General features: G+C 51.3%; 1 protein-coding gene across 1 annotated transcript; it reads left to right on the top strand.

The window, feature by feature from the left end:
* The first annotated feature begins 5,027 nt into the window (after positions 1-5,027).
* On the top strand, positions 5,028-13,923 carry LOC104341934 (thyrotropin-releasing hormone receptor). Its single transcript, XM_086474881.1, has 2 exons — positions 5,028-5,813; positions 13,546-13,923. The coding sequence occupies exons 1-2, from the start codon at positions 5,028-5,030 to the stop codon at positions 13,921-13,923; spliced, it is 1,164 nt and encodes a 387-aa protein (XP_086331007.1).
* The last annotated feature ends 208 nt before the right edge of the window (positions 13,924-14,131 follow it).

Below are 14,131 nucleotides of genomic sequence, written 5' to 3'. Positions count from 1 at the left end.
GTGCGTGCAGCACATGCTCAGGTCGATTTTGCATCTTTTTAATTCCTTGACAGCTGCCTTTTTGCTTGAGTTTGATCTCTGAGGGCATTAACCAATAAAGCCCCAAAGCTATTTGCTTCTAGGCTGTGACTCTGGTACAAGTGAAGACAATTTTAACAGAACTTTTCCCTCCTTTGTCTTTTTGAGTGAGCAATAACCTCAGCTTTTAACTGACTGACTCATACCCCCTCTCTAATAGCACTTGTCAGCCCTCAGGCTGCTTTGCAGAGCCTCCAAGCACCTTCCTGCCAGCTCCATGCTGAGCTGCAGGGGTGCAGAGGTGGGACGCACTTCCTCATGATCACTCACAGTTCAAAATTTGGCAGCTGCCCAGGGCCCCAAATCCCGTAGCCCAGCTCCCCCCACACCCCCAAACCACTTGTGGCTTCTGTGATTGAGCCTCTCCACATTCACTTGGACCGTGAGGATGCAGCCTCTGTGCCCCGCTCTAACAGCAGAAGTTTTATAGGTTTAATATTTGTATGTTATGAAGCACCAGAGAATGGAGAAGTGTATATCACAGATTTGGGTAAGAGGATCGCTTTCTCCCAGCTTGGTTTATTAAATATGCAAAGCCTCAGAGGTCTTTTCTGTCCATAGGGCTAAATGAACTGTCCAGCAAAGCCCAGTGAGAGGGATGAGCTGTACAAGGAACACAGGGAGATACTGAAACTGATGCTGAACTTCACGAGCACCCATCCTGGGCACAGTGCTGCTAACCCAGCCACAGGGCTGCACAGCCACCCCTTCCCAGAAACAACCCTGCCACAGCCAGTGTCCAGGGACACAGCCATTCCCACTTGGGAACCCCCAGGAAAATTAAGACCTCTCTTTCCTGACATTTCAGGAGGTGGGTAATGGTAGGTATTCACAGAGGTGGCTCGAGGCAATGCCAGTGGAGAAGGAAATGCAGGAGTGTGTTAAAAGAACCTAACATGAGCTGTTAGTTAGAAGAATCAATGTCTTTGGCCATCAAAACATTTGTATTTAAGTGTCAAGCTGTTTGGCCTCATCTTAAAGATGTGCCTCAGTCACATCCTGAATGTTGTAGCTACTGAAGGAGTCTGTGATGGGAAATGTTAACCAGCCTTTGTAGCAAACCTGACCGTTCTGACAACGTGCAGATCTCACCCAGGTGTGTGTGCGGGGCATAGTCAGACCCCTCAGCCCCAGTCTTGCGATGCACAGATCAGCTCAGGGATTCAGGAAGGAGGAGCTGCTTCAGCTGAATTAAATTCAGGTGATTTAATGCCATTGTTACAGCTGTGCTAATAACTACTGAATTGTCAGTGCCACAAAGCAAAGCATCGAGGGAAATAATTACCTGCAATGATCCTACACAATGTTCCAGGTTTGAACCAAACCAAAATCTTTCTTCCAGTCTCTGTGGGAGTTTGTTTTTTATTTTTTTCTTGATCCCACAAAGGCAATTCCCGGTATGGGTTTGAGGAAGCAGATGAACCCCGCATTTCCTGTCAGGACGCTGACTCAGGGTTTGTGCCTTCTCCCCTCCCTCGCACAGTGCCACCACGCCAGCAGCTCGCCCACCTGTGTTTTGCAGTCAGGGGTGTGCCAGGAATAAGGTGTTTGCCTGTCTGGAACTGCTGCTCTGCTGCTGGGCACAACTCAGGGCTTGCAGAATTGTTAACAGACGGGCATCAGATTTGGGGCTATGTGGGGCTGCACAGCCACGGGATGCTGCTGAACGCCCCAGTGCATCAGATAAAGGTGAGGAAAGGGGAAACATCCTCTCATGGTTTAAGTAGAGGACTCAGCTGAGAGATCTCAAGTGTCTGAAAGGTCTCAAAGCCTAATGAAAAGCAGAGAGAACCAAGGACGTGGCTGTCCCACAAGTGCCTAGGACTTCAAGGGTGAGTTTATTAAGATACAAGGACTCGTCTTTTGGTGCTTGGGACGCATTTCTCTGTACCTCTTTTGGTGTCTCTAAAAATCTGTGTGAGCTTTTATTGTGGTGAAATTGTGCTTGGAAGATGGCATGAACCCAAGCAGGAGTGTCACACTGTGCTCCTGCAGAGCAGGGCACCTTCGGCCAAAGTACAGCCACATCCTGGGGACAGGGGGATCTCCCCCCTTGGGGAAATGCTGTGAACACCTCCAGTTCCCAGCCAGTCCCTCTGCTTGTTAGAGGACATGATTTATGGGACAAAGAATCCCAAATCCTCTATAAAGAGGAAGGAGGAAGGGGAATAGGAGAGGAAGGACAGATATTTGGGGAAAGATACTCCCTTTCCCACTATTTGAAGTAAATACTGTTTTCCATAAACTCATGAAAAGAAGGCACTAATGACTGTATTTCTGAGGCCTTGGCTGGCTCTCAGACAGTTTGCATCTGGTGGACTCCCAGCATCACTGCAGTACAGCAGCAGCCTGGGGAACCACTGGAAGCCTGTCTGTGTTACAGTCACTCCAGAGCAGGGGAGTATGCAAACTCTTGAATTATGTGTACAAATACACATGCCCACACTCCCCATCCTTCCCACAAACACGTGCAGTAAGATTAAACCTTGTCATTACTCATTTGTCTCCTGTTATGTGCTGCTTCACAACCAACTCCAAGCGCCACGCAGTAGCAGAGGCTGGTTTCTGACCACCACACTTCTCAGAGCTGGGTGTTTCCTGGCAATGTCCACAACGGCCAGCACAGCACAGGGAGCTGCCGGCACCGGCAGGTTCCCATCTGTGGAAATAACTGTGGGTCGACCACAGTGAGCAATACACAGGAATAGGGTGTTTTTCCATCTTGGAGAAGGGCCAAGGCAGATGGAAATGACGGGGGGACTGAGAGGCAACTTCAGAGAGGGATAGTGTATTACAGCTCTGCTAATGACACTGGATAAAGCAACCAGGATGCTGCATCCATCTGTAATAACCCGTCTGCGTTCCTACCAGAGGACAGTGATGTTGATTATTATGGGTAACTGTAGTAGTGCCTTTTGCCTGACAGCTCGCTGGGCCTCGCCAAATGCCGTGTGATGGATGCTGTCAGACTGGTCCTTATGCGGAGGTAGGTGATGGGTATTTCTGTAACACATGATGGAACGGCTGTGGGTGCGAGGGCTCAGGTGGCAGACTCCTGGTGAGAGGCTGCAGGATGACAGGGAGAGAAGCAGGGGAATTCGGGCTGTCGGGATGACTAAAAGGGGCACTGCCTGGCTCCTGAAGAGGTGACTGCCAACTCAAGTAGGTGAATGCAGCCTAGACAGTATCATTAAACAGCTGTAATTTCTAGGGGGATTTTTAAGTGCATCTATTTAAAAAAAGGGGGAAAGTTAGAGCAAAGTGCAGCCTGGGGACATCTCCAAGGGCAGGGATGGGACCTGCTGTGCCTCCCCAGCCCAGGGCTGTAGGACAGAGGTGTGAGGCTGGCTGGGTCATGGGCAGACCCAGGCGCAGACTGCCAGCAGAGCCCTAAGGAAACCAAAAGGAAAGAGAAGAAGAGGATGTTTATCATTTATAACTGACCGAAAGGTGAACAAAATGTCATGGGAGAGACTGAAAAACTACAGGGATTGTCCTCTGTGGAGCCAAATGGAGGCACAAGGTTTCCCAGAGAAATGGGGACAATATTAATTGCCACAGCAAGCTAGAACAAGGGGACAGACTGCTGATCCATGGGCTGAGGCCAAACACGTTTTATCCACCCAGGTTTGAACAACCAAGAAATTCACAGCTCAGAAATTTGCTGTGAAATGCTGGGCTTGGATGACCCGGCATCAGGATGATCTTTCGCATTTTGGATATGTGCCTCGGTGTCTGGGGTTAATGGGACACCTCTGCCTCTAATTGAAATCTAATCTAATAAAAAAAGGGAGCTTTCCCCTTGTCCTTTCCTCCACTCCACAGGTTAGGGGACTCTCAGCACTTTATCTCTGCAAACACAATTTCTCTTTCAATTTGAAAACGCATTTTCTGACAGACTGCAGAGATGTCAGGACCAAGCACAGAGCTGGCAGCAAATTCTAGCTACTGCTGACTATCAGGGATATACCAAATCTCCCAGCCTGACCATCAGGGAGACATCAGATATTCCAGCCTCATCGTTGGGAAGACACAGGATCTCCCAGCCCAGGACTGGGTAAGTCTTTCCTCAAAGGAGTGACACTGACGTGCTTGCTTGGGACAGGGGTGGCTATAGGAAAGGTGACACGAGGAGGTCACTACCTCGTGTTTAATGACCCCCTGGGAAGGCACTGCTCTGCCCCAGCCCGAGGGAGACAGGAAAGGGCATGGTCTCCGTGGCATTGCCCTGGTCCCATCCTCCTGAGGATGAGGAAGGATGAAATTCTCAGCTCTCCTTGCCCAAGGGGGACAGTGCAGCCTGCGGCTCGGCTGGGGACACAAGGCACCCACAGTCCTGGGTCCCGGAGCAGACCTGCTCGCTGCTGGGGTGCTCTCAGCCCCTGCACCTCTCCGCCCCCAGGGGTCTCCAACCTGCTATCCCCATCCCCTGCCTGGCCTCCTTCCTCCTCCTCCTCTTCGGCTCAGCAGCGCTAGGACCCGGCGGGCGCAGCCGGAGGTGCGGGCGGGAGCTGGATGGGGGGTCCCGGGGGCTGGGGTAGCCCTGGGGGGTCGCGGGCGGTCCTGAGGAGGTCCGGGTGGTTCCCGGCGGTCCCGGCGGCTGGGGGAGGTCCTGGAGGGTCCCCGGAGCTGGGGGTACTGGGCGGTCCTCGGTGGTTCCCCAGGCTGGAGGGTCCTGGGGTTCCCGGGGGCTGGGGTGGTCCTGGCCGCTCTCCGCCCCTCCCGACGGGGGAGTTTGCAGGGGAGGTGGGTGCAAGGAGCCGGGCGGCTGCTCGACTTGGGGTGAATCGTGGAAAAAAAAAAAGAGGAGGGAGGAGCCGGGGCGGGCGGGCGGGAGGGTGGGGAGGGGGCTCGAGGGGCAGCGGGGCGCCACGGCTCCCGGCTCCCAGCTCCCCCCTCTCCCCGGCGCAGGGTGCGCGGAGCTTTGCCGGGGAAGGCTTTGGGGGCCGATGGAGAACGGCTCGGCCAGCTCAGGAGCCGCGCTGGGCGCCAGCGGCAACCAGACCCTGGGCAGGATGCCCCGGCAGCCCCTGGAGCTGCAAGTGGTCACCATCCTGCTGGTGCTGGTCATCTGCGGGGTGGGCATCGCGGGCAACGTGATGGTGGTGCTGGTGGTGCTGCGCACCAAGCACATGGTGACCCCCACCAACTGCTACCTGGTGAGCCTGGCGGTGGCCGACCTCATCGTGTTGCTGGCGGCTGGGCTGCCCAACATCTCGGAAGTGGTGGCTTCTTGGGTGTACGGCTATGCCGGCTGCCTCTGCATCACCTATTTGCAGTACTTGGGCATCAACATCTCCGCCTGGTCCATCACCGCCTTCACGGTGGAGCGTTACATCGCGATCTGCCACGCCATCAAAGCGCAGCTCCTGTGCACCGTGTCCCGCGCCAAGCGCATCATCTCCTCGCTCTGGCTCTTCACCTCCGTCTATTGCCTCATGTGGTTCTTCCTGGTGGACACGACCCAGGTCACCTTCTCGGATGGGGCACAGGTCAGCTGTGGCTACCGGGTCTCCAGAAGCCTTTACATGCCCATTTACTTCTTGGATTTTGCCGTCTTCTACATCATCCCATTGGGCCTGGCAAGTGTCCTCTATGGTCTCATTGCCCGCATCCTCTTCATGAGCCCCCTGCCCGCCACCCCACAGGACTCCTGCTTGGGCTCCACGCACCAGGGCGGCTCCCTCAAGCTCTCCTGCCGGGGCAACAAAGGGGCCCTGAGCTCCCGCAAGCAGGTAGGAGCTCCCCGCCGGGCTGGGGCATGCTGGGCTGCAGGCAGCACTGTCAGAGGCTCAGTGCTTTGAGGGGCATTCTGGCAGTGGACGGGGTGCCCAAATATTTTGCTTCCCTTTGTGGGGGGAGTGGAGAAGCCCCCCCCCCCCCCCCCCCGGCCAGCTGGGGTCTGGGAGCACAAATGGGCTCCCCCTGCTTTGCCTGAGCTCAGTGGAGCAGGACAGGGCTCCAGCATCACTTGGGAGAGGCAGAAGCTCTTGCTGGATAGTTAATTACTGATTGCCTTCCCAAGGAGGGGAGGGCTGGGTCACATTAGGGCAGCTAGTCTCGCCTCCCTGGCAAGGTCCTGAGCAGGTGACCTCAGATTTGGAGGAGCAAAGGGAGGGGAGAGCTGGTGTGAAACCCTGCCCTCTGAGCCCAGCCCTGGCTACAGTCCTGTGGTCCCTGCAGCTGAGGAAGGCACCTCGGTGTCACAGTGGTGTGTTTGCGACTCAGGGATGACTCTGTCATTCAGCTACCTGCTTGGTCCCCATCTCCTCCTCCCACCTCCTGCCCTCATTCCCCTCTTTCTCTGTCCACATGGACAATTACTGTCTCTTACCCCATCTGCTTAGACAGGTCAGCATCTGGACATGGGACACCGTTTCCTGCCCACTGGCCGTTTGCAGGAGACCATCCCATTCCAATTTCAAACTCTGCATAGGCAGAGATGTGGGCTATTTTAAAGGAAAGGGCTGAATCTATGAGACTGGCTTTGGTCTCTGAAATCACCAGTTCTGTTGTGATTTTAGGTGAGAAGGACCTGATTTCCAGACAGACTGAAAAAGTCCTTGTTTTTCCAACTCAGTATCTCGTTGCCTGACTTGAACAGGAACCTCCATTCCCCAGGGGAGTTCATTGAGTCACAGAGGAGAAGCAAACAGCCCAGAGAACGTGTATTTTTTCATGAACTTCTAAGTCTTTCCAGTTCAGCTTTTTCTCCCTTTTGCTCCAGCGCAGAAAGGTTTAAAGCAGGTTCTGACTTCTGCAAAAGTACTTGCTTGTTCTCCCAGGGTTGCTGGCTGCTGCAGGAGCTTCAGGCAGGGTGTTTGGCAGCGAGGTCTCTAGACACTACAAGGCAGTACCTAATGGTGTGGGTTGATTGACCTCTCCTTCCAGAGCAGCTGCTGCAGGGGCTGTGCCGCTCCCTCCGCCGTGGTGCTGTGCTGTGGAGTGGCTGTGCTGCACACAGCATGTTCCAGCATCATTAGGACGAGTGGCTGACAGGGATAGATGACGGGCGCTCCAGCTCCTGGAAACATCTTGTGCTCTCTTTTCTGTTACACTGGTGTTTTCTCAGATTGTCATTACCTCCCAAAACACTTTAGCGTGTGAAGACTTCCCCTGGCTGGCCCGACACCGCAGAGCTGGCATCATTAGGAATAAAGATGGCACTGAGTTTTTAAACTGTAAAGCAGTTTCCCAGGGATTCCAGCTATGGTTTATTGAACGCTTCCTTCTGATTTCACACCAGCAGCTCTTCAAAGCAAGCTGTGTGGAGAGCCATGGAGGAAGAAACCCCAGCTGTGCCACTGGTGGCATATGGGCTAGGTGGCTGAGACACCGGCTGGTGGCTGTCAAATGGATGCAGTGCTGCACCCCAGCGGTGGCTGCAACCCAGTATTTTCCATAAACATCTTTCACAATGTGGGTATGTCATAAGACATGATTGCTTCATTTTGTATGTAATCATAGGGAAGTTTATATGACTGTCCATAAAATCAGAGGGGGCAAAACCAGGATCTGGATGTTCGACTTTAACCGTTTTATTCATTGCTGAGGGGATGTGCTGGATTCTTGATGCAGAAATAAGATATCTGTGCACCAAAGCCAAGTAAAACCACTCAGCTATTTTGGCAAGAGTTTTGGGCAGCATGAACAGGAGTGCTTGGAGCATAACTATTCCAGGTCGTGCCAGAGCACCCACCTGAGCACTGCCTGAAATCCAGCCAGAGGTTTTTGCTGGCAGTGCAATGGTTTGAGGAGCAGAAGCTGCAGGGAGTCATGATTCTGCACCTAGTTATGAGGGAAAAACCAACAACCCAACTAACCACAGAAGAAAGAGGCCTCCAGAGACCCTAAGGGGTCAGCACTGGATTCTGCCTTCGATTTGTCTCCCTGAGTAGGGGCAGCCAGGGCCACAGAAATGCTATTTTTAGTGAGACGCTGCAGCACGCAGAACCCCAGAGAGTCGGTGGGGGCAGAGCAGGGGAGAAGTGCAGGCTGAGTGCTGGGGAAGGGGCAGATCATTAAGAAAGGGATTCCAAGGTGAGAAAGAAGGTAGCTGAATCCATTCATGCCTGCAGAGCTGGCAGATGGAGATATTGGATAGAAGAAGAGGCTTAAAAGTGAGCTCAGAGGAGAGCATTCCCATTGCCAGTGGGGCACCACGGTGGGACATGTGGGTGATGGAGACAGAGGTGCATGTGTTCATGTGAAGGGGCAGAGTGTTCAGGGGGGGCTGTGGCCCCCACAGCACCCGGGTCCATGGACACCTCATCAGCTTGGCTTTAGCAAAGGTGGGAGAGAGGCACAGAAGGGACCTGAGTGGTCTTTTCCAGGCGAGATTCACCTCTAAAGAATTCAATGGCAAAAAGCCCCCATGCAATGGGCAGGTAGGAGCCCTAAAAGGGAGCAACGTGGACACTGGTGTCCTGTGTTGTCTTCACCAGAAGAAAGGTTTCCTCTCTACTTCTCTGATAGCCATGACATGACTGCCCTCAAAGCCAGGGGAAACTTGTGGGAAGAAGAAAGACAGATGGATCTCAATATGGACCACCAGACACTGCTTTGCCATAGCTGATGCTGGCTGAGGAGCTCATAAACAGGTTTCCTTGCTCATTAATCACCCGTGGCCAGGCTGGAAAGGAAAGGGCAGCCTGGCGGGTAATGCCATCAACTTCTCATGCTCACCTGAGAAATGCTTACAGCTCTTGAAAAGGTCATGAGGCATTTACATGGGGGTCCTTGATAAAGGGTTTTGTCCTGAGAATTAGAAGTGAGGACACAGTGTCAGAAACTGCTCTAATAACAAATGCTGGTGGTCTCCAATCTGACAGGGTAATGAGGAGGCTGTGAAAGTGATGCATGTGCTACCAGTGGGGAAAATTGAAGTGAGGGTGCAGCTTCTTTAAAATGCAATTGCCATGTAGACTAAACCACTAAAAACACCGTTAGAAACCATGCTTGCAAGTTTGGTCCAAAACAGCAATAGTGTTGCTGCCTGAGCGGCTTCCACGCGTGCAGCGAGAGCTTCACAAGACCCTGCTGACAGCAGGTTGTGTCCCGATGATGAGGCAATGAGGGGCCCCAACCCTGCAAACACCTTTGAGCTTGCTGGGGTGATGGTGAACAAGCATCTGCCACATTCCCATCACAGACCAGTGGTATGAGAGGGTGCTTTGGCTCGCAGAGCATCTGTCAGCCAGGAGAGCAGAGTGGGGTGGGAGGGCAGGTGTTGGGTGTGTGTAGCTCACCCATGTCAGCGCTTCTCCTCTGGTCTCCCTTTACGGTCAGAGGGGAACCAGCTCTTCCAGGCTCCGTGCCCAGAGTTCCCTGGGAGATGCCCAAAAGGGGCTACCTCAGAAGTGTCCGGTTTTTTTCCCCTCAGCTCTAAAGCACCTGCATGGCTGGGGATGTTTTGCTGTGGAGATGCAGGGTTTGGAAACAAAATCCTCACTGTGTGCTCCTAAGCAGCCCCAGCTGCCCTGCTTGCTTTTCAGAGCATGAAGATGCTGCTGTTCTCTCACTAGTGCCTCCAAAACACTTATGTCCAGAGCAGGACAACACAAGGCATGAGGTGTTGCTGTATTTATCACCTATAGAAGCAAAGTACCACAGGTACAAACACCAGCCACCTCCAAGCACTTATTTCACCTGCCGGAGGGACCACTAGAGGGAGTGGGATTCCTAAAAAAAGAATGCTGCAGCTCAGGGTGGGGGTGCCTGGACAAGGAGGGGCGACACTGGCTGTGGAGAAGCGTCTGTGGCCTCGGGAGCAGGGGCAGAGGCTGGACACAGCGCTGTGAGTGGGGATGGGTTGGAAGGGCTGTGCAGGGATGCAAGATGCCAACCACTTCGTATGGAGCGAGAAGGATGCTCAGTCTGGGATTGCTCTGGGCGTCACATTGGGCTTGGACCACAGAGTGCCTGGTGGAAGATGAGCTGCCCTTCGGCTTTGGTATAGGGACCCTGGATGTAGTCAGGTAGTACAGCAGATATCCTTGGCCATCCAGAAGCCACGCTGGCTTATGTGCTCAAAAGTGGTTTTCAGCTAAACACCAACTGTTCTAGTAAAACATCCCCTTCTGCCTACAAACCCTTGTCTTGCTTCTATCCATAGCTCCTTTATAGTTGTTGGGTGCACACACTATGTACAACAGAGTTGTTGCAAAACATTTGTTGGAAAAATTGTTGTCCTGGTGCTTCCCTGAGGGATGTTTTGAGGTTACAGCAAAACTCTGGCTTTTTTGGGGCCATAATTCAGGCCTATTCCAGTTAGGGATAAATGTCCCAAGCTCTCCTCAGTGCTGATTAGGCTCATTTTTCACATGAACACCAGAAGTAAGTTCAGAGCACCTCAAATGTCAGGTAGAGTGAGGAAAGGCACGGAGAAAGGTTTCAGCCGTGCATGCAGGTGACACTGGAAATTTTTTTCCCACGATGGAAATATGAGAGTGAGTTTGGGATAGACAGTTAGGTTTTATCCAGAGGAGACACCCTGTGTCAATACTTTAAAAGGCAGATTTCAGTCTTACAGCAAGCTCAGGGCAGCGCTGTCTATCCCAGCTTGTGGTCTGGATGCAGCGTCCTCGGGGATCACATTCAGTAAGACAGAGGTGATCAGTCCTCATGGTGCCCTTTCCAGCCAGTTTCCCCTCCCAGGACAAAGACAGCTTTTTCGCAGGGCTGCAGGACATGTAGCAGGAAGCAATCTCTAGATGACAGCACTTTGCGGTCTTCTGTGGTCTGGGGGGAGGTGCTGGGATCTTGCTCAAGTGGGAGCTGGGCAAGTGCTCATTGGCACTGCTGGCATTTCCATAACAACCAGAAAAAAAGCAGGGGCAGTTATGGCTAAAAAAGCAGATGACTCACTGGTTCTTTTCCAGATGACATTTCTTTTTGTCTCAGAAAGTACCAGAATGAACTTACTTTTCAGCCTTATTAGGATGCACTTCCCCTGTCGATGTCACTCGGATGCAGAGTTCAGATCACTGTTCACAACCATCGTGGGCTCCTGAACAGTAAAACAAGGCAAAGATTTACAACAGTCTAAAAGCCAAAGATGTTTCAGTCTCAGGAGACAGCACATGAGCAGTATTAAGGTGTTAGCTTTAAAGGAGACACTTTGGTCATACAGAAACCTCCCGGCTGGAGGGGACACCTGCCAGAAAGCAGAGCTAAGTGTATAGAAGCTGAGGGATTTATTCTCCTCAGCGCTGGGGGAAAACTTTGCATTTCAGGAACTGAGACAACTGCTGAGTGAGGAGTGTCCGTGTCTCAGTGAGGACCTACAGAGGTGTGGTATTTCACCTTCCCAGGCCACATTTTACAGCAATCCTGCTGCCTAAGACTGATGAAATCGACGGAAAGACTCCCACCAACCTTACCCCCAAGACTGCCCTTTAACATGGACCCTTCTAGGCAGGATGGCGACGTGTTCAGTCTCCGCATGGGATGGAAAAGCACAGACCCTGCCCTTGTCTCCCAGGAGGAATAAATGGCTTAGAAGAGTGGAATTAAATTCTGACTGAAATGGTACTTAGGATCACTTAACCTGAGGAGTTGGTTGTATTTTGCTGTAGGGCTTAGCCATTAGCACAGTTTTGTCCAGTTCACCTTCATTCAGGTTCTTGGGAAATAAACCTCAGATGCATCAAAAATATGGCAAAAGCAATTCTCTCTGCAAACCTGAGAAGCGGGTCTGTGGAAGGCAGCAGGCTGCCTGAATGTTCCATCGCTGCCATGTCTGTTTGCTATAAAAGTGCTTAGAACAGTAGACACCACGGGTCCCATCCATACGCACTAGTCCTGTCACATACAGTGTTGAAGCAAAATCTGCTCCCTCCTGGGCTGATCTGGTATCTGGGAGCTCTCTGTTCCCAGGTCTTGCAGTGCAGACCACAGCGAAGCTGTCTCACCACTGCTGTCAGGACACTCCTTGCCTTGGCAAAGGGTGGCTGAGCATGGATTGCCCTGCTAGCCTTGGCGGAGGCAGCAGCTACAGCCATTCTGCTACGCAGAAATTTTGATTGTGGTCAACTGTGTGCCAAGCAGCTCCTGTCCACCCCCAGCCTATCTGTTCAGGAGTATTTCTATAAACCAGATTAGCACCCTAGCAGTCACAGACTAGACAGGGTGGCTTGAAAACAAAAGCTTGTGAGATCGCTCTCACTCTTCTGGATCCAGCCAGCCTGTGCAAAAGGCATTGAAAAGCTCTGAAGCTACCTTTTACTGACACAACTTGTACAATCTCTCATATCTTTCCTAAAAGGCAATAAACTGCAGCAGCAAACATGCCGCAGTCTTAGCAGCAGCCTCAGTGCTCACCATATCACTGCAAGATCTTATTCTGGAAGTGTCCTCACATCCCCATTAAACCATACCCAGCAAAACCTTTCTATTTTGGCCTCAGCTTGATAATAGTCCCTTTCTTGTAGGGAAAGTTTTGTTGCCACTACCAACCACCCCCGATTTCTACACACAGCATTACAGAAAGGCAGAGTTGCTTGTGCCGAAGTAAAAAAAGCACTCCAAGAAAAGCTGAGAGACTGTGAATGTGATCGAATGCTTACTTCCATATTGAGAACTGGAGTCATTGCACAACTCCCCTTCTGACGTTTGAAATGCCACTGCCTTAATATGCGTGCAGCGTCAGTGTTTACTCATACTTAAGTCCTTGGGGACACGTATTCTGTAAGTATTTGCTGGAGGATGATTGTCACCTACCAGAAATAGCTGTCAAAATTGATATGATCACCGGAGTTTCAGGACAAAGTCATTTTCTTAAACAAGCTTGAGTCAAGCTGAGGGCAATTACTGCTCACTTCTGAATTGTCCATATCTTCTTGTTCCTAATATCTTCACACAGTACTTCCCTAGTGTGCTGTAAATTAAAATAACCCATACCAATCAGCTAAGTAACTCCCATATAAGCACAAGTAGGAATTTGTGTAAGACTCTAGACAGTCTCCTCTGCTCCCACTGCTGCTCTGTACCAGGAGCCTATTCCCTGGAACAATATAGCTGGTGCAGGAAACCAGGAGATCCGAGGCAGGGAGTTGAGATAGATATACCCCATGGCACCCCCCCAAACTTAAGTCTTCATTTTTGCACAAGTTATTGTCCCCATTGATTTATTGTTATGTAAATTTACTTTCTGGTGTATAATCCATGATTATCCCAGCCCATATCCAGGCTAGCGGATGCTTATCCTAAAGAGTTTTAAAGGTTCTTCAATGGTAGGTGAAAACCTGTCATTTATGGGGTTTATTTATACAAGATTGTTTCATGAACAAAGTAGATTCAGAGAGGAATAGCCCTGTGGTTTGGGTGCCTACTTTAAACGCTTAAAGAGAGATATAAGCAATATGTAGACTGAATTAGCTGTGTGCATCATTTCTCCAGGTGGGAAAGCTCTGCCGTAGATTTAGCGTTATCTGACTATTTCTCTTTTTGCATGTCCCCACTGGCAAGGTGACCAAAATGCTGGCTGTCGTGGTGGTCCTCTTTGCCCTTCTGTGGATGCCTTATCGCACACTGGTGGTGGTGAACTCCTTCATGGACCCTCCGTACCTGAACGTGTGGTTCCTTCTCTTCTGCCGTATGTGCATCTACCTGAACAGTGCCATCAACCCCATCATCTACAACCTCATGTCACAGAAGTTCAGGGCTGCCTTTAGGAAGTTATGCAAGTGCGAAGAGAAGAGTGCTGAGAACCCCGCACCGTACACTGCCCCAGTGTACTACAGCGTTATGAAGGACTGTTCTCATGACAGCTCCGATCACAACGTAACCGAACAAGAAGACCTGAGAAGTCTCCCTGCACCTGCAAAGAACAAACCTGCCAAATAAAGCCTGGGACCCTGAAACAACACAGGCAGTGGGAGCTATGCGGCTGTATGCACTGTGCTGGGAAAGTACCAACAGAAATTGCTTTGGCATTGCAGCAAGCTTAATTTAATACCTCTCCAGGGCATTTAATAAAACAGATCCTTAGAGGCAAATTAATTTGCTTTTCTATAACCCTAATTTATTCTTGTTTGGTGAAGTGTTAGGCACA

This window comes from Leptosomus discolor, chromosome 17 (assembly GCF_034619465.1).
Source record: "Leptosomus discolor isolate bLepDis1 chromosome 17, bLepDis1.hap2, whole genome shotgun sequence".
NCBI classification, from domain to species: Eukaryota; Metazoa; Chordata; class Aves; order Leptosomiformes; family Leptosomidae; genus Leptosomus; species Leptosomus discolor.
This window is presented reverse-complemented; position numbering and strand designations above follow the sequence as displayed.